This window comes from Mustela nigripes, chromosome 17 (assembly GCF_022355385.1).
Source record: "Mustela nigripes isolate SB6536 chromosome 17, MUSNIG.SB6536, whole genome shotgun sequence".
NCBI classification, from domain to species: Eukaryota; Metazoa; Chordata; class Mammalia; order Carnivora; family Mustelidae; genus Mustela; species Mustela nigripes.
The window spans coordinates 25,919,899-25,945,724 of NC_081573.1; the positions used below are offsets into that span (position 1 = coordinate 25,919,899).

General features: G+C 43.0%; 1 protein-coding gene across 2 annotated transcripts in view; it reads right to left on the reverse strand.

Annotated features, from left to right (window-relative positions):
• Positions 1-253: 253 nt before the first annotated feature.
• The window catches only part of N4BP1 (NEDD4 binding protein 1), a 47,916-nt gene continuing 22,343 nt past the window's right edge, over positions 254-25,826 (reverse strand). The window contains exons 2-7 of one of the 2 annotated variants that reach the window (XM_059383559.1): positions 20,057-21,747; positions 12,972-13,102; positions 11,318-11,414; positions 8,715-8,822; positions 6,668-6,775; positions 254-5,052 (exon numbers count right to left, since the gene is read on the reverse strand). In XM_059383559.1, the coding sequence (XP_059239542.1) occupies positions 4,695-5,052; positions 6,668-6,775; positions 8,715-8,822; positions 11,318-11,414; positions 12,972-13,102; positions 20,057-21,747 (2,493 nt within the window). In that variant the 3' untranslated portion in view covers positions 254-4,694. The remainder of the gene's footprint in view (positions 5,053-6,667; positions 6,776-8,714; positions 8,823-11,317; positions 11,415-12,971; positions 13,103-20,056; positions 21,748-25,826) is intronic. The other variant, XM_059383560.1, reaches the window with a different exon arrangement.

Below are 25,826 nucleotides of genomic sequence, written 5' to 3' on the forward strand. Positions count from 1 at the left end.
GGCCAGGTATCTGCCCCGGCCCATCTGTGGGCAGAAGTGAGCATGCGGCAGGGCTCAGCCTGTCCCGTGCTGACCCCTGGGACGCGAGGTGTTTTGGGAGCCTTGGAGAGAAGGGGAAAGCCAGGCAAGTACCTCCCCCAACCCTCGCGGTCTACCACAGCGGAGTATGGGTTCCTTGGTGCAAATGCCGACAGTGTGACTTCTGAAGTCTTACGGCTGCCACGTACCACATCAAGAAGACACTGTTGTCCAGTTCAATTGAGCAGACGTTTATTGAGCACCTATTAAGTGCAAGGCACTGTGATAGGTGCCATGGGAAATACAAAGAGTGAACACAGAGGGTCCCTGCCCGCGAGGAGCTCACAGTCTAGAAACGGAGGTGAAACACAGTACACAATCAGCTGCGGTGACACCAGCCAGCGCGGCAAGTGCCGAAAGCCAGACACAAGTGCTGTGGGTCACAGAGCGCCATGGCGTTGCTTCTGGTCAGAAGCTTGGGCAAGGGTACAAAGAGGATGCAGGCTGGGCCTTTGCAGGGGAAGCCATTTGGGAGAAAGGACATCTCCAGCAGAGCAAAGAGGTGCACGCGGAAGCAGGAGCCCACAGGGAACTGAGGAAATGTGTGTGGGCTGCAGCAAGCGTCCGGGGAAGGGCTATTCCAAGTGGGGCAGTCTCACGTGGCCACGAGGGGGATGGCACAGATACTACACTCCGGAGCGCTGAGCTTGGTGCTCTGGTCGCGAGGCACTGAAGCACTGAACAGAGATGAGGTTGTGACCCGTGGTGTGGTTCTGCCGGATAGAGCTGCGAGCACTGTGGAGTCTGGGAGGGAGAGGTGAGCTGACTGGTCAGGGACCGTCACCCATAGGGAGACCATGAGAGCATGACTGGTGGGCACCGTCAGGCCATGGACAAGGGTTGATGGAGGGGACTTTGTGGCAGGGTGGAGTGGGGGTGGAGAGCAAGGGACAGATGTAGGCAGGGGGTCTGCGGGCGGAGTGTGAGGCCGGCATAGGGCTTCCAGGTGAGCTAGAAACATGCTCCTGCAGGGGAGGCCTAGAGGTGGGACCAGAAGTCGATGCCCTGGATGGGGGGGGGGGGGGGGGGGGGGGGACCCCCTGAGCTGGAGAAGTTAGGGAGGAGGAAGGCTGAAGTCAGTGAGCCCTAAGGGTGAGTGCACTTTCTTGCCATGTGGTCCCCGGATAGCCTGCGTGGGACACACCCAGGGAGCTTGACGAAATCTTCAATTTCCATGCTTTACTCCCGGGCCACCGAATAAGGGCCACCGAGTATAAGAGCTCTGGGGGCCGGCTTTGCCCGGTAATCACAATTTTTAGTAAGAGCTGCCCTCCCCACCCCACCATGAATTCCATGGCTGGTCCAAAATTTGAGAACCACCTGTCAAGAAAGAAAAGGGTCTCAAGGCCTGGCCTTTCAGTAAAAGAAGGGAAAGGCATGAAGAACATTTGGGAGGGAAATTTCAGAAAATGGGGAAAAATAAGGGCAATAGTATCAAATATTCTGGTCACTGATGTGGACGCGAAGACGGAAGATTAAGAAAAGGCCTCTGAATTTGGCAATTACGTGGTCCCTGGGACTTTTCCTAGACTACTTCCATGTGGTGGGATGAAGGCCAAGTTTGCCAAACAGGAAGTGAAGAGCGGAAAGGTGAGGGGGAGCAGCAGTGCCTGGAGAGGATTCTGAGGTCAGGCGATGTTCTTACAGGATCTCAACTGTAGTAACGGGGAGCACCGGGGAGGTAGATGGTAGATCATGAAGAAACAAACGGCATGAGGCAGAGGGGCTGCCGGAACAGACCACGGGGAGGAGAGGAGAGGAGAGGGACACAGGGAGGACATGGCAGTGCTGGTGGAGAGCTACAAGCAGGAAGTCCACGTCTCGGAGGTGCCTGGAGGGGAGCAGGCTGGAGCTGAGGGAGAAGGGTGCCCAGGCCCACACTCAGGAGGCCCAGTGCCGGGGGCATTTCCCGTGATGGAGAAGGGTACCTGGGAGCATGGCTTTCTCCGTGAATCCTATCCCACAAGTGCCACAACGAACCTAAGGAAGCAAGACCGACCCTCGCCCTCCTCTCAGAGACCAAACGCTGCAACAGGCCTGAGTCCCTGGCGACTCTGCCAAGCCACAGCTGAGCCTGCCAAAGCTGACCCGCCATCCAGGATGGCTGAGATGCCTTCCCACGGTCTTCGAGCCCTCGGCCTACAAGGTCTCAAACACAGGCTACCGTACAGAACGGTCAAACAAGGTTTTTTTTTTTTTTTCTCCCAGAGAAGGCAGCAGGGGCCTGGGGCAGAAGCTAAGTCCGGGAATCATCCCGTATCACCATTTACTTAATTCTCGAACCCTGGACAACCACTCTCAGAGGAGCAGACGCCTGTCTCCTGAATGAGTTGGCATCCCCTGCCCTGCCACCTCCTTCTAGGAAGGCCAGGAAGTGCAGGATGCGGAGCCTCGGCACAGGCTGCCCGAGGAGCTGCAGAGCGAGGAAGCACTGCTGCCGACACCACCGCGGCGGTTCAGAAATCAACCACTGGGGGCAGACCGTCAAGCAGCATTTGAGGAGCGTCAACACTCAGCCTAGTATAAGAGAAAGCTGAGAACAAGTAATGACTTTTTTTTTAATGGTTTGAAAATTGGGTTTTTAAATTTTCAAGTTTCAGAAAGAACTGTGACTTTTGTGTTATGTTGTAATTTATCAAGGCAGGTAACTGACCCACTTAATTTCCTGCATCTTTCCTTCCTATACCCTAGAAAGAAGAAAGGGGCAGGTAGAGCCCTCAGAAACAATACTAAAAATAGAGAGGCTTAGATAACCCAAAGGTCAAGGGTCAAGTCACTTCTGGAGCCTAGGAAACTCTGCAACCCCCAGTCTAGCCAGCCCCACCTGGTGTCACTTGAAGCCCAGTCCCCTTCCAGGAAGACCTGTGTGGCTAAGTCTGGGCCAGTAAGGTTTACCGCTGAGTCCTTCTCTGCAAATAGGAGAAATACTGGATTGGGAAGGCTGTCAGACCAAACCTCAAGCCAGATCAGAGTCTGTGTGAGACAGCCCTAGCCCTCACACGTCTGCCACACTTTTATAAACCACGAGTTCTGAAGCTGAGGCACGGGGCTGTGACTGCATCACTTCCTGCCCGCCCCAAGTCTCCTACCTCCAAACCCACAGCTGGTGGGTGACTCTGGCCACCTGCCCTAAAGCAGCAGCTGACAACCAGATCCCCATTAGGAGGCATCTTAAAGGCAACTAGAGAGAAAACATGATTGAAAAATACAAGTCCAGCCACCTGGAGGACTCTGAATTCATCCCCTGAGGGAAGCAAGGGTCGTACACACCGGGAGGGAGGCTCCTAGGGAGGTACCAGCTCTGCTCGTGGCCAACAAAGTCCCTTCACCATGAAGAAAAGACTGGCCCCGAGTCCGCAGCAGCTGTTTCTGGGGACTGGGAGGGGCACGACCCACAGGGCAGACACAAAACTGACTGTGAGCAGCCAGGGAAGAGAAAGGTAGAAAATACCAAGCCCTTTGAAAGTCCAGAGAACAGCAAAGATGTTACGTATAATTACCCAGGAAAAGAACTTCACTGACACAGAATCTGAGCACTGAAAACACAATACTGAGATACCAATGCTGAGACAGACTCACTGGAAGGACAGCTGAGAACACTAAAAAGACAAATCCAGGAGAAATAAATAAGGGGCTGAGCCCCCACGGCAGCTACTAATGCTATTTATTGGCTTGGGTCATTCTTGAGAATAGAAAATCACTTTTTGGCAAAGCTGAACGAACTTCGCATGGAGGTTGTGGACACAAAACTGTATGTAACAATGCGGCTCTTCATGGAATTTCCTCACATCCCACTATTATTTTCAGAGGCTAAGACATGACTTCTACTCAACAGTGAGGTCTCAGCCTGGTGAGCGTGTCAGAGTACTGGACAAAGAGTCTGGTCCCTGCCCAGCTGCTCCACAGCTGTGGACCTGGGCTGTGTGGACGCAAGCATGCTGAGCCTCAGTTCCCTCTTCTGCTGGGGGCAGGGGAAGTAGGGTGGGACTCCATGAATTCTAGAATCTCTTCTTGCCCTGACATTCTGGGAGTCTGTCTGTGCCCTGGTCATTAACAATGGCTAGGCCCAGGTGCCATCTAGTGGCACCTCCTGCCCCCTCTCACAAATGGCTCCAACAAGACTCACAGGAGCAAAACCTACTCCTATGACTCTAATTCAGGGGTGAGGGCAGAGGAGGCTGGGGGTGGTGAGCACACTTCATGTTAGTGGACGTTACATAGTCATCTCAAGAAAATATACTTTAAGAGGTCTTGCTTTCCCTAAGAAAGCAACTCTTTTTTTTTTATTTAGAAAGGCTAATCATATCCATTTGTCAATATTTTCAGCTTTAAGGAAAATAGTTTAAAAAACATAAAAATGTAAATACACTCAAGAGTAACTGCTATTAAACAGTTCTGAACAGGCAGAAAATGTACTTTCCTTTTACAGAAAATGTTAAATCTGTAATAGCAGCATAATTTATATATAGAAAAAGCTGGTTTTGAAAACCCAGATTTTTTTATACACAAAACATCTGTTTTCTATATACTACAACAGTATTTCCACTGGGAAATCGGTCTCTTCACATTATGTCGCTTCCTGCTGCCACGTGCAGACACGAGCTAGAGTGTGACCTTCAGTCCAAAACCATGGCAGACAGTGCGTTCAGGTCTTTCATGTACGGATGGGCCGCCAGTATCTGGTCAATTTTCAGTCTTTGCTCTGAGTCAGGGAAGATCTTCAGAAGGGCTTCCCTCAACTCGCTGGTTTCCGCAGGAGACCTCTGCGCCGGCATGGGCACACTCTGCTGCATACCGGGAAGGTTTGGCAGAACTGGAAAGCGGGGTTGCTGAGGAAGCCAGTGGCTGGGCGGGGTGCCCTGAATCCGGGCGGGAGGCTGGTGACTGGTGCTGGCTGCCTGGGTGCCGGGGACTCTGAAGCTGGGGTCAAACATGCCCACATTTGGCAAGGCATTGAGTAGGGGCTGCATATCTCTGTGAACAGAATGAGTCTGGTGAGTTGGGTTAGAAAAGATGAGAAAGCTGTCAAAAATGACCTGCTGCTGACCTGGAGGCTGTACTGCTCCATGACCTTTGAAGGCAAGCTGCCCACAGACGGGTCCACGGGGGTGACGCCTGTAACACCCCTGACTGGTCACGACGGTGAGTGATAGCTCTTCATGAGCTACCCCACCATCCCAGATTTACAGCTATGAGAACTGACCCCAGCCAACTGTTGGCTCTAAGCCTGAGTTTCTCCTGAGGACTCTAATTTTGTGTGGGGGCCCTGGATGAAAGGGCTTAGAAAAAGGGACTCCTTTGGGGCGAGGCAGCCACTTCCGATTCCTGCAGTCTCCACCCCTCCCCCATCACCAGTCTGGGCGAGGTGCTGGTGCCCACACCTGCATGTTCTCTGGGCATGTGTGTGTGTGTGAAAAGGGCATTTGTCTCATTAAGCAGCTTCCCAGGTGACTCGGACTTGCAGCCAAGAAATGAGGCCGGCTGAACACTTTTCCCAACTTCAAAAGCTAGAGCCTCTGTGAGGGGTTATTATTAACTTCTTACTCGATTAGTTAACACACTATAAAGAACGATTAAGTGTGCAGGCAGGACAGACCCTGCTGCCAAGCTGCTCAGGTGTGGAAGGAGTCAGAGAACTCTTTTCGGGTAGTCTGATCCATGGGCCCCGATGCCTGCGCACAGGCCCCAGGTCTTAAAAGCCCAGCAGCGATGCAACAATACTCAGCCTATGTTAAAATGGCTGCTATTCCCTTGGTGTAAGGAGAGGAGCAGAACCTTGGGAAGTAAGCCCTCATCTGTGTAATAAAACCCAAAGGCTCAAAAGAAAAATGATTTCTCAGACCAGGGAACTGAAATTACACTGGTCTCCTCTGTAGAAGTACCTCTCTGTGAACTACCCCCAAATCCAAAGCTAGAACTCCAAAGGGATCTGGTTATAAATAAAAAAAGATCAGCTGTCACCGGCTCATACTATCTGCCAGCTGGGCACACAGAATACTTTAGTTAACAATGCCCATTACTTGAGAATTCTGAAAACAGAAACAGCCACTAGCAACATTATCTTTAAAAAAACAAAACAAAAACCGAAACTACAATAAAGAAAACCCACATTATCAAATCAATTTCAGAAGAATATGAAATACCGGCTTCTCCTTTCAGTTGAGATAAAGAGTTCCCCAGGTAGTGATTCCTGAATAGTAAAGTAAATTAACAGCAGCATAACAACTTAAAAAAGCAAATGATTTTGGAAAATGAATATAAAAGAATATTCACACGTCAAAACGAACCTAAGTGGCATTTGCTAATAAGTGACTGCCAGCAAAATCTGTGGTCTTTTAAGACCTGTCCTAGGATTAAATTAAATTAAATCCTGTCCTAGGATTAAAACCAAAAGGATCACAAGCGAAGAACTGGTCTTTTAAGGTGAGTGTTTGATTAGCTTTTCAAATATACTACATCAGCGACAAGTATAAGGCTAATAAAAATTTCAAAAGTGCCATCTTTAGTCCTTCAGAGACATCACTTACACTAAAGCACAAAGAAGTGAAACAAGTCTGTAAATACAAAACAGTGTGAAAAAAACAAATACCTAAGGAAGACTTCCTTCCGAAGAAAGTCTTCTAATCGAGGTCCACTTCTTCCCAGAGGGTCATCAGGAACCATAAATATATCCCCAACGAAGGTATATTGAAGCAATCTACAACAGAGTATGATTACAATGCTGGAGAAAACATGAAGCTTTTACTGCTGCAGGAATTGAGAAGAAAGTAGCAGTGGCCACCTAATTCCAAGGCAACAGTCACCTATAAAATTACAAGGCTGCTTAATTGCCTAATGGAAAAAAACAACCAAGTTAAACCACCTGAATTTCTCTTTTGGATATAAATTCAATAAAGTAACAAACTTTAATCAGTTGGCCCCCACATTTCTTAATGAGACTTGCAGACTTTTTTTTATCTGGGCTTTTGGAAGCAGCTTCTTCTCCTAATACAACTTTGAAAACAAGATTTAAAGACTGTCAGCTTGGGACACAGCAGGTGCACAACAAAGGTTTTACTTTTGTTTTGAATAGTTGTGTCTACAGGCAAACCCACTGAAGATAACCTCTTAAAACAACAGAACAATATGATCTACAAGGAAAGAAAATCTAAGATCAGTTCAGTATGATTTAGTAAGTCTGGGCAAGATATAAGAAAGAAAAGAAGGCCAAGTGCTTGTGTTGGTTGTCTAGACCTCAGTAAACGCCTTGTTTTGTGAGTTCTGAAGGCAATGGGTTGGTGTACAAACATGAGTCCTGATTGCACTTAGACCACACAGAGGAGTGTCCAGTAAATACTGACAATGAGTCTAGGGCAAAGATCCAACAGAAACATGTCCTTGAAGATTGATGGCTTATTAAGTGTGCCCAGAAGGTCAAAGACCAATTTTCAGTTCAGCTCTCATGAACAGCTTATTAACAGCATGTGAGTCAAAATGAAGAGAGTATTTATCTCACACCTGGACATTTTACAGTAAAGAATTATTTTCTGGGGTGCCTGGATGGCTCAGTGGGTTAAGCCGCTGCCTTTGGCCCGGGTCATGATCCCGGGGTCCTGGGATCGAGCCCCACGTTGGGCTGTCTGCTCTGCGGGGAGCCTGCTTCCTCTTCTCTCTCTCTCTGCCTGCCTCTCTGCCTACTTGTGATCTTAAAAAAAAAAAAAATCTTAAAAAAAAAAAAAAAGAATTATTTTCCAAAATCCTCTAATGATTTAGCAAAATACAAATATCAGATAAGGGGCAACTGTGAAACCCCAACAGAGGTAAATACCCAGTTGTAGCTGTTACACACTACTACTAACACACAGCTTGAGGTATGCTGATCTACGTTTTTAGATTTGTGGCATATGGGCCTCCTCCGGGGCACCATCACAGATTGGTGCTGTTAGGTAACTTGATCAGATGATGCCTGTTAACGAGAAGTCCTGGAACCCAGTGTTTACTGATCTTCAGGCAGGCGGACACATTCAGAGTACCATCACAAATAAAACACATCTGTGAATGCTCTACTCTTGAGTTTTTTCTAGATGATAATCAAACATAGTTCCAATGTACATGATTTAACACTGTGGTAAAGGGTCAAGAAAGGCATCACAGATTAAAAAGCACAAATATTCTTCCCACTCCCAAGAAGTAAAAACTCAACCAGCAGGTTGATTTTGGTCCCGACCTCTTGCTGGAATCACAGCTGTCATTAAATCCAACCTTCGTATTTCATGGTTGGTCAAGTACGGATGCCCAGTGAGTTGCCGAAGTCTCCCCTGCCATCCAGGGCAAGGCTAAGGTAGGGGCCACTTCTGCTCCACTACACTGTTAACAAGAGTTAACCACACCATAAACATGGGCCTCTTGCCTCCTGTCAGGGAACACCGATCTTTCAAAGACACCCAGCTGCCACCACAGCATGCCTATACATCCCCTGCTGGTTTTGTGGCTTTGTACTGGGAACCCCACTTATCTAGAGGGACCAGCCATAGTATGGGGTGAGGATTATTCTTATTTCCCTAGACTGCTTTCTGCAGGGCCAAGGTGGACACGAAACAAAACCGAACAATGAACAACAAAAAACACTTTACCAAAGACAAAGAAGAAAATATTACCTTTTTGTAATAATTTCTCTCCAAGAGAGTGACTCAGTCACAAATTCTCTGAAGTTATCATTTGTTACAATTATGCCACCAGTTTTGTCCGCTAAGTGTAGTAGAAACCTATAGTAATATAAGAGGTTAAAATGGGCAAGCAGGCATTCCTGGCTTATAGAAGCTATGTTATAAGAAAACAGAAGGATTTCCTCTTCATAGGAAAATCACCAAAGAATTTAACTATGGCTAGGAGGTAGAAAAGTTAAGTCCTTGTCAGCTGACGATCAATCTGAAATACTGAATACCTCTGAAATTCTTAGTGTGATTATAATGAAGGTCTGGTTTTCATACAATATTATTTTCTTTTTAAAAATGATCTCAACCATGATTTACACATTTTTTTCTAGAAAAGTTGTATTATCAACAGATAGCGATCATCAGATGATCCACAAGGACTAAAGTTGAGAATAAATTCGAGCTGACAAGCCTGTGAAATCACTATTCAAGTTTTGGTTGCTAAGCTACAGTACTCTGGTTCTGAGGTTAGCTGCTTGGTACAATCAGCCTTGCATTAAAAAAACAAAAACCCACAGGTTCACATCTTCTGCTTGGACTTGTGATGTCTAGAACTATTATTGTGTTTAGCCCAAGTTAGAGATTCACTCAAATGCCATTTATGAGAAGCTGCGCTGGTGAAAAGGAAGGGTAAGAATTCAATATTGAGAATTCTATTTCATTGCGGCAGATTACTCATGCTCAAACCCTCTTAATGAGAGATTTGTGAGGATAATAATGTTGAGTTTTATCCCTCAGTCAGGGGGACCGCATCTGTCTAAGGCAATGCAGACAAAGACAACAAACAATACATTAAGAGAATCACTAGAACGGAAGGTGCGAACAACTGCTTTTCTTAGTGAGAGTAAGAACTTCAAAGGAATTAAAAAACAAGCCTCATTAGTTTCAGAAGTCTTAGGATGCCTTGGAAAGTATGAATACATATTTTGATTTATTATTGAATACTTTATAAACTACTCCTAGCTGGCATGAATTGTAAGCGATGAGGTTCACTCATAGGTATTAACGAAAGTAGTTAAGGCTTCTGAGTGCATGTACTATGAATCAAGACACAGATCCACGTCTGCTAAAAACCCAGAGTCATAATAATAAGCACAAGCTTATTTAGTCTGCATACTTGCACAGGACTTCAAATTCTGCAGGTGTGCAGCTACAGTGTTAGAGATCTGAAGGCTCTTTACGAGCCCCGCAGCCCACCTGACCCTCCACCCGAGCACTGCAGGGTCTGAGGCCAGTACCACGGAACCGGAGTGGGACCTGGTCTCCCAGCACTTCCTCACCCCTGCCCCACCCGATGTGCTCTCCTCTTCCACTTCCTCTCATGCTATTCTCTCCCATCAACTCTGATTCTTCCCATCTGATCTGGCCTCTCATTCCAGCCTAGACAAGGACAAGGGGCTGTCAGTGAGAAGGCCTCAGAACCTTTTGCTTAAGGAACGTCTGCTGTCATCCCTAGTCTCTCCCCCAACTCCCTACTGCCGGGCTCCCCTCTTTGCATCTCTCACCCATCTGACTATCACTCACTAGTCTGGGTTACGAGCTAAACACGGTCTGCAATGTAGGGGGACCACTTTGGTGGAAACTGAGGCAAAACCACCAGCACACTCTAAGTGCTTCAGGCCAGAATGCCATAAAGGGGATGAATGCAGGAGTGGAAAGAACAAGAGGCCACTACTTAAGTTCCCAGATACTGGCAGGGTTGCTACTACTGAATTCACTCCAAAGAGGAAGGTTTGAAAAACTGGCTGTCACGCCACTGGTCATGTTTGGGACCTTCTCTTATTCAACCACAAGAACCCACCCCACCTTATTTATTTCTGTGCCTTCTTTATATCACAAGCTCTTTACAGCAGGACATGTGTCTGAAGCACATGTCCCCAGAGCCTAGCTCTGGGCATTGTACTTGGTTTGGTGCTCAGTAAGACTGCTAGAAAAAATGTAAAAGGTACGGATTAAAGCCTATTGTCTCCAATGCACTAACACCTGCTTTCTGAGTGACCCATCAACCTAAGAAATGCAGCTTACTCTTATCACACTTTGCGTCAGCTGAGACCATCTTTTATTACGTGGAAGAAATACTGAGGGCTCAGGTATGGCAATGACAAACTAAGTCACTGGCCAAAATCAACCAGGAGGAGATGAATCATGTTTGAAAAGCATTCTTGGGGCTGACACCCTAAGACAAGACAAACTTTACTCAAACATTACTTTTAGTATGCATCAAAAAAGAGAACTCAATATCTGCTTTTACTTATGGATTCTCAGTTATGTTTTATTAAGAATACAAACAAGCATATAAACAAACATTCTAACCAACAGACTTTAAGATAATAATGTTCCTAAACCCATATAACAAAAAAATAATAATAACCCACTGAGTGACTATATAACCTTAATGACCATAAACATTAAAATTCTCAAACCCCTGGATCTTTTAAGCCCTTTATGCATGGGGGTCCAAGAGCACCATGAACTGTCCAGTGGAGCAGGCAGTGGGCTCCTCAGCACCCCTCACCCATCTCAGGAAGGAAAACAGCCTTTCGTACCTGTCATCATGAGAAGCAATTCTTTCTCCAAAGACCATCCGGGCAGGAGTTAAAGATAATATTCCAAGCTCCTGGAGCTGAGTTAAGAAGTGCTGTTCTGTTCATGGAATAAGTTGAATACACATTCAGAAAAAGGCTCTCTTCCCAGATGTTCAAATAAATGAAACTACCCCCAAATGTTTCACTTGGAGAGTTAGGGAAACCTTTACTGAATCAAGAAGACTCAATGTACTAACTCACTGGGTAGGAAAAAAAAAGTAAAAAAATAAAAAACAAGGAATATACACAACTAAGGCAAATATAATGTAAAAATTGACCTTAGCTATTTTTTAAATACAAAAAAGTTCAACTCATTTGCTCCTGAAATTAAGAGTAGGCCATAAACCTGTATTTAATGTATCCTACCATCCAGGAATTTTTCACACTCCTATCACAATCAGTAGAACAGACAGACTGACGACACAAGTTCCAGAGAGAGGGTTGGGGTGGGACAGGAAACAGGGTTGGAAGCAGAGGTGTGGCAGGGACACGAGGCTCTGCCCCATCCCAAGGAAGGCCTTGGGACCCATTCCAAGAGTCTGTCAAAATATCCCTCTAGCTGGCATTGTATCCAACCGCTCTCAGTTATCTGCATGAACCTTTACTGACTTTCATGACACAGAAGAAAAGAGGGTCAAAGCCAAACTAGAAAACCAGTCAATGGGCAAAAAGCACTAAACTTTGCTCGGGGTGAGAGAGTATCCCCTGCAACAGTACTCACTACTGGCTTAGACCAAAATACTATCCCCCTCCCCGGCCCTGGCCAGTGTTTTACTGCCCTAGAGATGCACAGCATGGAGGGCTCACAGGAGGGATCACAAGATGCCCTCACAGATCCTACTGCAAAAAATCAGTGGCTCTGCCTTAGTCCTCAAGCACGCTCAGTTAAGACAAATATGCTCTCCTAAATGAGAGAAGTTGGGATACTTGAGAAATGTGTGGTCTTACCATTTCCACCTCAACAGTGACTAAGTTTCACTTCCTGTTCAAATGCTGGGTGAGCTCTGTACTCACTCTTTCTCTTCCCAATCTACCTTTTGTGTCGAGGCCCGCTGCTGTGGTAAGCTGTCTGACACAGACTGAACACTCCTCCTACCGTGACCTAAGAAACAACCTTAGGTTTCTCTGGGCTGCTGCACGATTCACTAAGTTCAAAGCTCTGTATGTGGCCTGCAGTCAACAGCACCACACGATTAACATATATAATTTATGTTAAGTTATTAAACAGACTGCTCAAAAAACACTCTCTATGGGGGTTCCCAAATTTATCAAGTGACCATTTTAAAAAAGACCGTTTAAGGAGGCAGAAGCCCAGACTAAAGGAAAGATAGATTTAACCTCGTTTTCAGAAAGTTGGGAAAATTTTTGTATGTTTAAAGAACTCTAACATAACTTTCCATATAAACAACTATGTTAACTTTCCATCCTTCCCCTAAGTACTTCTTATGCTGTAACACACTCCACCTAATGTTCTACTGGGCGCAACAGATTTACCATTTTGCTTTAAAAGCTGCTAAGGCACATGGCTCTGCTCTAAGTAGCATGTGTTGCAAATATAAGCCAACTCGTTAAACATCTAGAAAAGGAGAAATCTGGAAGGATCAGTTTGCCTTACCTGTGACATTAGGATCACGCCTTGTTCTCCACTGTGGGACAAATACAGTGATGTTTCTGTTGCCAAGCTTCCAAAAATATTCAACTGCAATTGCAATTCCACGACAAGAAAAGAACTTTTTCAGACCATGGCTAGAAGAGAACAAAATTTATTTCAGCTTAAAGTATGTTAAGTTTCATCATGAAAAAGTGAAAAGGTGAACTCCATATATAACAAAAACAATTGCAACAAAATTCCCTGTAATACTCTTTTATATTCTTTGGCACCAAATCGCATAGTTTATTACTTTACAAAGCCAAGACAGAAGACTTTGCATGAGATGTGATTCTTAATAGCTTTATCATTTTTCTTGTACTTTGTTCAATCTAATTGAACATGCTATTGGGATAGAAGGCAGTTTGAGCTTCATCGTAATACTTGTTTATTGCACTTTTTATTCTGTTTTTGCTCTCTTTAGAGAGCCCATTCCAAAAAGTCCTGCCTGGTCATTTGACCTCTAAGAGCATTTTACACATTTTATTAAGAAACTTGTTGTTGGGGGCACTGGAGTGGCTCAGTCGGTTAGGCATCTGCCTTCACTTCAGGTCATGATCCCAACATTCTGGGATTGCTTCTCCCTCTCCCTCTCCCTCTGCTGCTCCCCCTGCTTATGCTCTCTCCCTCTCTCTCTAATAAATAAAATCTTAAAGAAAAAAAGAAACTTGCTGCTGAAGCAAGATGCCTCCAGCTCCAGGGCTCCATACCCTTTCTAGGGAACTGTGAAACCTACTCAGTTTGCAGCTTCCCAGAGATAAATTGAGGACACAATTCCAGTGGAACTAACTGGAGGCCACGGCAGATGCTTTTACTGAAGGAAACAGAAAGTGTGGGGAGCAGATGCAAACAAACAATGAACTGTATAGAATGTAAGTCAGGATACGATTTTCTGTAAAGGACCAGATAGGCCTTGTAGGCCATATGGTCTCTGCTGCTCCACTCAAGTCTGCCAACTGGAAATGAATGAGGGTGGCTGTGTTCTTTATTTACAAAAACAGGTGGTAGCCAGATTTGGCCCACAGTTTGCAACCCCTGGTATAGTGGATTAAAAACTAACCCCACCCAAAAATGTGGTAACAAGTTTCAAAAGAAACGAGAAAAAATATTTAAACTGTATTTTCCCATAGTTAAGTAAAAGTGGAGATTTTTAAAAAAGGAGGGTTTTCAAAGTTTGACATTTTGTTGGTGGTGATCCATTTTCTAACCATGAATATTAGAAAGAAAGAAAAAAACAAAAACCTCAAACCCCCAAACTGTGAAGCTACAGTTTATGAAATGAGCATAATCTATCTTTACTATTTCAATAGTTACTTAGGTTCTAGTGACAGGAAATCCTGCATCTTCAGTCCTGTCTTCTCTTCATGTCTAGTGTCTCCATATCAAAACCAAAATTCCATCACTTAGAAGTCCTGCCACCTCAGGCATAATGTGTCCCAAGTCAACCCCATGCTCTCCTAATTCCCATACCTCCTCAAACTCCAGTGAGACCCTGAAATACAGCTGTCAGGCCTTCGATCCTGCTCAGGGTCATCAGTGGCAGCATTCCTTTCAACAAACTCAGGGCATGGCTTCAAGGTCCCCTCTATACCTCTCTAGTCAGGAGGGATCTAGCTATCACCATGCATTATCACTCTCGTTTCTGGCCAGGTGGGCTTGCCATCACCCTCTTCCTCGGCAGTGAGCTTTCTTTTCTCTGCTATCTTTGTAGACCTTCTCTTATGCCTTCCTCCAACGCCCTAGGCACACAATTCCAGACCTTCTTCTATGACGCCATTTCTAAAAACAGGTCCTCAATCACCTCTCCTCTTTCCTGTCTTGCTATCCTATATTGTCTACCGGAATGACAGAATTTAGGAGAAGGAACGAAGTTAGATTCCTACTAGATAAAAAGAACGAAAGCCCTGAGAGCTGAGCAACTTTCCCAGGCTGCACTGCCACAGGGTGGTTGTGCTGGGATTACTCAGGCTTCCTCAGTCCTGAGCCAGTGCCCCTCCTACCACCCTACACTGGGACTGTCCCCACCTAAATCTACATTCTCACGAAGGAGAAATGGGCAGCACATTCAATAAACGTCTAACACTCAGAAGAACAGCTCAGAAACTTCTCCTTTAAGAGTCTAAAGCCCACTCTCTTCTCTGTGAGCCATAAATAAGAGACTGCACCGACATCAGCTTTGCTCCAGAAAACATATGCATGTAAACCTTCTTGATGAAGTAACTCAGCAGTGATCTGTTTATCTAAAAGCATTCAAAACATGGCAAGAATGTAGCAACAGGACATCTGCTACTGGAGAAAGGCTGGAGGTAGTTTTTGTAGGTGTCATCTTAAAAAAAAAAAAAAAAAAATCTTTAAAAACCATTCTAACTGCTTAACAGCAAGAACACACCCAGAGTTAATGTCAACCACAGCCTTAACATGAAAAAAAAAAAAAAAATCACACACACACACACACACAAAAACTAGCCTACTGGTTCTTAGAAAAACCAAGGAATATGTATGTTATTTAAGTCCTGAAAAGAACAATCCTTAAGAGAAATGCACTAACAAGGCTTGTAAAGTTTGGTTTATTCATCGGCTACAAATGTGTACTAACTTTTTCCCTCCCTCTAAAGCTTCTTTTGAGTGCAACAGTAGAAAGCGAGTGGAATCCAGCTCTGTCCCACGGTCCCGGGGGAAAAGGAAGGGAAATGCAAGTAGATGCAATCCCACTGCGCTATACCACGCACAAACTTACAGTGGAAGATATGGCATTTCCGGAAACATTAGCTCTGTACTAATTTCCAGGGTTATCCTTAGTGATAAGATCAAATCACTGTGGGTACCTTGAAAAATCTTGAGAGCTGTTTTAGGAATAAAAACGGCAGTTCAAAATTCTGGTGGAAAACACATAGATTCAGCCAAAAAATGGAACTATACAAGAAAATCAAGTGCAGCCAAATTCACGTCCTCCGAGTAATACAGAAGGTCCCTGTTGCTTCCTACTTCGACTCCCCAACATCCTGGCTAGGCAGAAATGTGCCTCCTCACCTCCCTGCAGTCAAGTCAGAGGAACCTGTTGACAGGTAGACCCAGACCAACTGTCTATTTAGACTCTGAGACAAAGGGTTTACATACCGTAACTTCTCCTCTACTTCTGGGAAGGCCAAAGGTCTGGGGCTTCCAGCTCCGAATGCAGAATGAACAGATTAATAGGCTGGAGGGGCCAGGTGTGTTGGCTCTCAAGGGAGATTTAAACTCCTATTCCATGTAGTTGGAAACAAGTTACATCATCTGGTTGTTTTCCATATTATAGCAGGCATTAAACTGGAAGGAAGAATGTCCCAAGCAGAGAGGAGATGGGCAACAGATGCTTGATAAAATCTCACAGTAGTGATAGAACCAGACCATGCAATGTAGGGGAAATGGTGAAAAAACTCTTTTGGAGTTACCCCGGGAAAAGAGTCATTTCCTTCAATAGTTTCCACTAATAAAAAAAGCCATGGGACCCTGGTACATAAGACTAGCATGAAAAAAATGCAGAAAATACATAGCGCTGAAAAGTGAAGGGGCAAACCTCATCTACACGGAAAATTATCTACCCAGATAAGTCAGGTGTCCTAATGCTCAAGTTTCAAAGTGACCGAGTCTGAGTGTCATCTAGCCACCACTGTGATGTCTAGCCGTGCACCACAAACAATTTCCATTTACTCATCATTTGACTCATTCATGGTGACAAGGGGAAAAACCAAGTAGAAATATGTGTAATTAGCAGCATGAAGTGGGTATTTTGGAATTTCTCACAGTGTATATGAATTGCACAGAGCACGCTGGATAGGCTAATATAATAAAGGACAGGCAGACACCCAGAGATGGGTAGGTCTGAGCTGCTCCGGAGTAGGATCAAACCAACAAATCCTATTGTTTAAGAGTTCAAATTTCCTTTTTAACTACTTCTGCACCAGTTGGGTCAAATAAGTGAGGTTTATGCTTAAACAACTCAAGACTTAAGTACCCTACATTGCCAAGGCCTGAAAATTCCAACCTCATTTTTGATGGGACAAGGCAGGATATATGATGGCTCTGGGAGCCTATGGGCCCACATCTCCTATCTGTGAAATCTTGGAAAAGATTTTTAAGCCATTTTATGTTATAAAAGTATAGATCATTTTTATCTCACAAAATCAGTGTAAAGATTACATTTTAAAAGAGAAAAGTACCTAAAACATAATAAATGTTTCAGTTTTAAGATTTCAAATATTTGCTGAAAAATGTCTCAGTTAAATTTTAATCTAAATTGATTAATGGAATAGGATGTTATAAAAGAGTGGGGAAAAGTCATTTTAACAAACCATAAGTGACTCTTAATCTCACAAAACAAACTGAGGGTTGCTGGGGGGAGGGGGGTTGGGAGAAGGGGGATGGGGTTATGGACATTGGGGAGGGTATGTGCTCTGGTGAGTGCTGTGAAGTGTGTAAACCTGGCGACGATACACAGACCTGTACCCCTGGGGATAAAAATATATGTTTATTAAAAAAAATCCCAATATTTAAGTCTTTAGGTCATTCATTCAACAGAATGCTACTGAGTGCCCACCGTGTGCCAGCACCATGGACCCTGCGGTTATTTCAGTTAACAGGAGACATACAAATCACTTCTTCCACGGAATGTACAATCTAGAATCCACATTTACTATCAAAGTGATCTCAAATGAAGATCAATTTTTTTCCCAAATTTAAAAAATGTTGAGCTGAAATTTACATAATATAATCATTTGAAGTAACAATTCAGTGGCATTCAGTACATTCACAGTATTGTATAATCACCACTTAGATCTTGTTCTAAAACATTCCATCACCCCCAAATAAGACCCTGTCCTATTAAGCAGTTCCCCGCAGAATAAGAGTTAATTTTAGTTACTGATATTTTCAGATCAATCTTTATCAAGTATAAGTCTGTTATTTTTTGGATAACACATCCTTATAAATTGTTGCTTTTAAACACAGACATCTGTGAATTCAAAGAAAACTGGAATCCTCCCCAAATAATCAGCTTTTAAAAGGAAAAGTAATGAAAGTCTGCCTGTGGTTCCCCTTAGTGCACTAATTCAGTGGTTTTTCAAAAGAAATGGCACTGCACCCATGGGTGTTAGTAAATAGGTGCAAGTGTTCTGGGGTGTCATACTATGGGCAAAGCAGGAGGGACGAGATATGCAAAAAACCCTGTCATGAAAGGCACTACCACTCTAAATTCCAATTGTGACCCCTCTGAGAAATACATTAGTTACTACTCCCAAATGTTTTTAAATAGTGGCATCATCACTGCTCATTCTATGTTACTTTACATTTCTTAATCCTTCAACACCAATTTGGGAAATCTTTCCAGTTATAAAAATTGAAAAAGAATTACTATTACTCACAATCATGACCTAAATTTTATTATCACCAGTTGCTAAAGAAATCATAACAATGAGGAACTGGTGCCGGGCTTGTACTGTGGGTGACTGAAACTGCACTTTACATTTTTACTTAGATAACACTATGTGGCTGTGGGCCATTTGCTGGGTTTCCCCAACAAGAACTGCCAAAAAGCAAAGTGAAATGACAACAAACAGTATTATTTAGAAATGAAGACAAGTGTATTACGTATTTTTCCAGTCTATCTTCAAACATTAACATGGGGAATGCTGGGATTTTTCTTTCTTTCTTTTGACAGCAAAATACAGCATCAACAATTCAGTCAAAAAATAAAAAGAATCCTTATTTTAAAAAAACTGACATTAAAGTACTTAAGGATAAGATGACATATCTGAGCTTTTCTTTAAAATAACTTGGGTGAAAGGCAGTAGTGGGGGTATAGGCTCAACACGACTGGCCATGAGCTGAGAACTATTGAAGATGGGGAATCCCAAATTCAAAAATAGATTTATCCTATTACCTTTTTATGTATTTGTTTGAAAACTCAGTAAAAAATTAACAAAACAAAAATATACAGCACTTATAGAATTCCTAGGAGAGAGGTCACATACACATTTGCTAAAATTTAGAAGAGTTTCACCGTCTTAATCTGGTGTCCAGGGACATGCCCCTTTTCTTAAATGACAGCCACTTAAAATGCCAGACCTTACAGACTTCTTCAAAATCAACGGAGTGACTGATTTTGAAAACTGGAGACTTTACCTACCAGTTGTTGAAATGGCATGATAAAGGTGCCCTTTAGGACAAGGCAAAGGCAACAGATTACAGCAAGTGAAACCCAGCAGACAGAAACCTACATGAGGTCAAACAGGTGGTCCACAGCAGGGCAGAGACTCCCACTTGATCCCCTCTCCCCTTCTTAGTCACTGTATTAAACCTCCCCTTAGAGAAGAAACCCAAGCTTGCACCAGATGTATAAAATACAGACTCTTCAGAGGTTTCTAAGACAGGTTAAATAGAAATGATCTTTTAACTCCTTTTGCTAAAAGCAAATATACAAGCTTTTTGTAGCAGCAGAGGACCATGAAGAAGCTCAAACTGATGAACTTCCTTAGAAAGGAAATTGCTATCACTCTATCAACAAAGTACAACAGAAGTACAGCACATCCATTACCACTGCACTCTTGCCTAGAACCCCAACATACATAAAGAGACATAAAAATAGCATAAAGTAGCATAAAGAGAGAAAAAAATATCTTTTTGGCTTTAAGCTCCATCCTCATATTCAGAACCTAATGGAATTCATGGTATTAAGAACCTAATGATTAGAAAAAAAACAAAAAACCAGTAGCTAATGCTGTAAAAATCTCTATACTGTTATCACTGACTAGGCAATGCAAAAGTGAAGACAAATTTCCTATTATCTCTCACCCTCAGAAACTTAGGTTCAGCAAGATGAAAAGCCAAGTTTACAACTCCAGAAGATGGAATAAGAAAACTTTCCAAACAGCTGCTTCATGTTTTCTTTTTCCAGGTAAGAAAATAGATCAGCTAGACAGATGCATAGCCCAAGTTCCTTCAACTGCATGTAATTCTGAGACATTGCTTAGGGCCCTATTTACAACTATAATATAACCTGCAAATAGTGGACTTACGTAATTGCGACATTGCTCCCATCTATAACAATGTGCTTCAAATCCGTTCTCCCTGGCTCATTTTTTAATTCCAGCTTGTAGGGTACTTTCAGAGTATCTCGGAACCTTTGAACGCCAGTGACGGAGGAATCAATATGATCAGACGGTCCTGCCAACCTTGCGTCAGTAACCGAAGGTAACAGCTGGGGCAGTGGCATTGGTGGAGAAAGGGGTGGACAATTTGGCTTAGACTGGGGAGAGCTACAACACCCTGATCGGTTTTCACAGGGAGACCTCATACTACTTGGAAGTAAGGGCTCTGCTTGCTGTTGCAAACCATTTTCAGGAAAAACTGGAATTCTGGGCTGGTGACTTGAAGCTCCTCTTGAAACAAAACTGACAACTTCTTTGGGACTTGAAGGAACAACAGAGGGTGAAAGGCCATCAGTTTCAAGGTCCATGTTACAAACATAATTCTGGTTTGAACTCCAGATTTCTTGTTTCTGTTCTATTGGCACTGTTCTGAAAGTATTAATTTTGCAATTTGAGGTACATGGTTTTGATTCTTTGAATGGTAACTGAGAAAATTTTTCCACCATATTTTGCTGTGTGTGAGTTTGTGTTTTCTTTGGAGTGGAATCCGTTGTAAGCTCATTTACGCTGCTACAAACACCTTTGTTTTTGGTTCTGTTAGTCTCTGGATACACAGTACCAGGTGAAAATTCTCTGTCTTCTTGGAATCTTTTATTTTCTTTTTCAATTTCTTCTAAGAGCAATAATGGCTCAGTGGATGGCCCATACTCCCTAATGACCTTTTCAACAATTTCTTGGGAATAGCCCATGGTTTTAAAAAAGTTTACGAGGATGTTGTATTCCATTTCCTCAGTAGTGTCCTTTACATCGGGACTTAAATTTTCAGGATCAGCAGAAGAATCGGATAAGTCAATGATTACACTTCCAGCTAACGTCTTACCATCATCGAGAAGCTCCCCCTCTTGAACATTTTCCAAAGAAAACTGTTTCTTGGTATGCCTTTCTTCAGAATCAGAAAATCTCCTTTTGTGACAAATTCTGTCTTTGGATAATGTCTCTTCGTCTGGGCTTAGACCATTTACTGGAACAAAAAGTACATCTTGTGAACTAGAAAAGATCGTGTCCATTTGTTTTGTAAGCTCAGAAACAGGAGTGCCAGCTTTATTTCTTGCATCTTCCTGCAAAACAATTTCATCTCTGGAAATATTCAGCCCTGTGGCAGCATTCTGTGGAAACTCTGTTTGTTTAGAATCTCCAATTTCAATAACATCATCATCTCCCGTTTCAAAGAAATTCTCCTCACCTTGTGTGAGTGTCAAAAGCTCTTTTTTCAAGGAAGTGGGCAAAATCAACAAGTCCATTGTATAGTTGTCAGCCCGAGCTTCGACAAATTGTTTAAATTCCCTTTTCACCTCGGATTCTTTCTGACTGTTCGGTAGGTTCTCATTATTCTCAAAGAGCTTTACAAACTGCTGAATGTGACTCCTAGCCATGACTACAGCTTCGGCACTTCCTCTGATGCCAAGAAGACCAATGTCCAGAATGCAGAGATCGGCACAGGTGTCCTGAATCAAGCTTTTCAGAAACAGGCTCTGGGCCCCAACAAAAATGCAGTGCATGGCCTTGGGGTAACATTCTCTTTCTTCTAGTTCAGGTTCACAGATTCCTTTAATATATTCCTGTAAAGAGGAGTTAAGAAATTAAATTAGATCAATTTACAAAAGCTCTTTATAGCACCTCTTATGTTACACATAATGACAAATGTCAAGCCGTACAAAAATCAAAAGCATGCTAATAACTTGGGGAAAAAATGCCACATTTTAAATAAAAGAGTCAAGATAAGAGATGTAAGTTGCTTAATCGTTTCTGTTGGACTTGAAAATTTTGCCTTAAAAGCCCGTGTTATCATTTTCAATAATGTATCCTGCAATATGATCTTTGGGGTATGCCCAACTGCACAGTGGGTAAGGACAAGACTGGATTTGCTTGCCACCAGGTATTTACTGATACAATGACATAATTAAGAGATAAGATAATCAAGTCAAACAGTTTACTCCAGAATAAACCTGGACTTTTGCTTTGCTACTAATGTCCTTAGTTTCCAGATAAAACAGAGATTCTGAAAGCTTTAAAAAATAAAATAAAATAAATTCCCTAGCTGGCTAGAACAATGCATAGTCTATATAATTTTATGTCTTTTTTTTTTTTTTTAATTCAAAGGGCAGACTGTTTAAATGTAGATCTAAATAGAAAGAACCAGAGAGTGCTGGACAGTACTGCCCCCTCTCAGACAGAAAACCAGTTTCTAGTAAATCTGGTATTAAATAAGGCCTCAGTGAGGTAAGAAAGAGAACAGCGTTCTCCAGCCAATTAGGTTGCTCCCAGAGGCCAAAGTGTGAATGATGTGAACAATGAACACGCATGCGCACACACACTCAGGCATGGTGGGATACACTTAGTAATGTGGGCGCTGGAGTCTGTTCCTGGGCTCAAACCCCAGCTCTGGGGGTCTGGAGGCCTTGGTACAGTTCCACAGCCCCTCTAACCTCATGTCCCCACGTAGAGGAGTGAGAAGATGGTGCAATCCCAGGTGTTTTGAGGAAATTCGATGAGATAGTAAAATTCTGACGACAAGTGTCTTGTATCTAGTAAGTGCTTCCTAAATACTAACACTCCTAAATTATTAGTGCAAATTTTCTGGAAGGACATTTATAAGAAATGAGCCTGGAAACACATGACCCATACTTGACACAAAAATCAGAATGGTGCTCCCCTAAATGTTGCTACTGAAGAGCTCCGGTGAGGCTCTGCAGCCCTGCCCCTGCTGCCTGCTTGTTGTCACAGGGGTCACACAGCTTCAGGGAGAATTCATATACCAATGGGTACAAATCCCTCCGAGTAGAAACAGGAGGAAAATGTCGGAGAGGAAACATCTGATCTAAGCTGTATCATGTTCAATCACAAGATCCTCTTAGGTCCTCTGGATAAACCTGGCACGTAGGTGGGCTTGGTGGTAAAGATGGGAGATGACTGGTGCAGGACGCACGTGTGCTGGTTGTTTATGAGAGCGGTCTGCTAATTTTGCAACACGGTAACTGCATTTAACACAAAGTATAGTAACCGAACATCCTTTTTTCCTGAATGTGTGTGCAGAGTGCTAAATACTGATGTCAGCCTCCCTGAACACGTCCAAATGGACATTTTGCTACCACTTGTTTGAAACTATGCTGCATTTAGGTTGTGTTTTGAAGTTATTTCTCTTTAAAAACATTTTTATTTTGAAATAATCATGGGTTTCCAGGAGGCTGCAAAGACAGGACATAAAGGTTCTGTGTACTCTTCGCCCAGTCCTTTCCAATCACTACGTGTATCTCACCTAATTACAGCACAGTATCAAAACCTGGGCACTCACACTGATACAGTGTGTACACAGTTCTGTGCCATTTTATCACATTCAAGCAAATACCACGTCAATCAGCGTAATGACTCCATCACCACAAAGATTACCTTCATGCCACCTGTTAGTCCTTTTTACCCCTACTTCTTCCCACACCACCCCTACCCCCAACAACTGCTCATCTGTTTTTGTCTCTATCATATTGTGACTTTAAGAATGTTACATAAATAGCATTATACAGTTTCTGCCTTTTGAGATTGGCCTTTTTCTTAAGATTTTACTTATTTATTTGATAGAGAGTGAGAGAAAGCACAAGCTGGGAGAGCAGAGCAGCAGAAGGTTCCCCATTGAGCAGGTAGCTGAATGTGGGACTCAATCCCAAGACCTTAAGATCATGACCTGAGCCAAAGGCAGACGCTTAACTGACTGAGCTGCCCAGGCCCCTCCAGATTGGCCTTTTCCACTCAACATGATGCTCTTGAAACCTACCCAAGCTGTTACATGTATCAAGCTCATTCCTTTTTATTGCTCAGTACTATTCCATGGTACAGATGAACTATGGATTTTTAACCACAATCTACTGAGTGGCATTGTGGTTGTTCCTGTTTGGAGTCACTACAAATGAAGCTACTATGAACAATTTTCATTAACAGGTTTTCATGTGAATTTAACTGTTCATTTCTCTGGGATAAATGCTGCGCCATACGGTAGGTGCATGGTTAGATTTCAAGGAACTGCCAAACTGTGCTCCAGAATAACTGTAACATTTTCCATTCCCACAATGTAGGAGATAAAGAGATCCAGTTTTTCCTCATCCTCACCAGCATTTGATAGTGCTACTATTTTTTATTTTAGCTGTTCTATTAAGAATATAGTATATCTCGTCATGGTCTTAGTTTGTATTTCCCTAATGGCAAGTGATACTGAATATCTTTGCATGTGTTATTTGCTTTCTATTTCCCTCCTTTGCAAACTGTCCACTCAATTTTTTGGTCCTAACTGGAATATTTGGGTTTTATGTTGGGTTTTGGGAGTTGTTGATATATTCTACAAGTATAGAAATCCTTTCTCAGATGTGCAGCTTACAAATATTTTGTTCTCTAGTTTGCTTTTTCATCCTCTTAACAGGGTCTTCTATGACAGGAGACAGTTTTTAATTTTAGGGAAGTTTAGTTCATTGGCTTTTTCTTCACCAAACCCCAGATTCCAAATAGTTCTCCTATGGTAATCTTTCAAAAGTCTTACATTTAAATTTACAACCCATTTTGAGTTGGCTTTTGGATAAGACATGAAATTTAGGGTGAGGTTCATGTTTTTGCTTATGGAAATCTAATTACTCCAGCACCATTTCTGGAAAAGAATATCCTTTCTCTAATTACTTTTGCAGGTGTCAAAAATCAGTTGGTCATACTTTCGTGGGGCTATTTCTGGGTTCGCTATTCTGTTCCACTGGCTTAGGTATCTATTCCTTCATCAATGCAACAGAACAGAATCTTTTTTTTTTTAAGATTTTATTTATTCATTTGACAGAGAGAGAGAGCATGAGCAGGGAGAGCAGCAGTGGGAGAGGGAGAAGCAGGCCCCCCCATCGCCGAGCGGAAACCCAATGCGGGACTCGATCCCAGGACCCCAGTACCATGACCTGAACCAAAGGCAGAGGCCCAACCTTCTGATCCACCCAGGTGCTCCAATGCAACACAATCTTGATTACTGTAATTACAGAATGTCTTGAAATTGGATAGTAATAGTAATTGCTATTTTATTCATTATAAAATTTTTCTTAGCTATTCTAGTTCCTTAGCTTTTCCATGTAAATTTTAGGATAATCTTGCTTAGCTATCATTTAGCAGTTTTGTTAAACCAGCAGACTGACTTGAGGGTAACAGACATTTGCTGAGTCTCTTGCTATAAGAATAACATCTATTTCTCTAGATCTTTGCTTTCTTTCATCAGTGTTTTATGGTTTTGAGCATACAAACCCGTACACCCAAATACTTGATTTCTGGAGCGACAGAACATGACACTCTATTTTGATTTCTGTGTTCATTGCTAATAAATAGAAATAGATTTTGATCATGTATCCTGCGACCTTGCTAACCCTGCTTCTAGTTCTAGGATTTTTTTCTTACAGACTCCTTGGGATTTTCTTTCTTTCTTTTTAAATTTTTATTTTACTTATTTATTTGAGAAAGAGTGAGCACACACAAGTCGGGGGGGATCAGGAGATTACAACCCAAGCTGAAGGCAGACACTCAACTAAGCCACCCAAGCACCCCTATCATGTTAGATTTTTATATATTAAAAAAAAAATCATGTTGAGGAGGTCATCCTGTATTTCTACTTATCTAGGAACAGGAATAT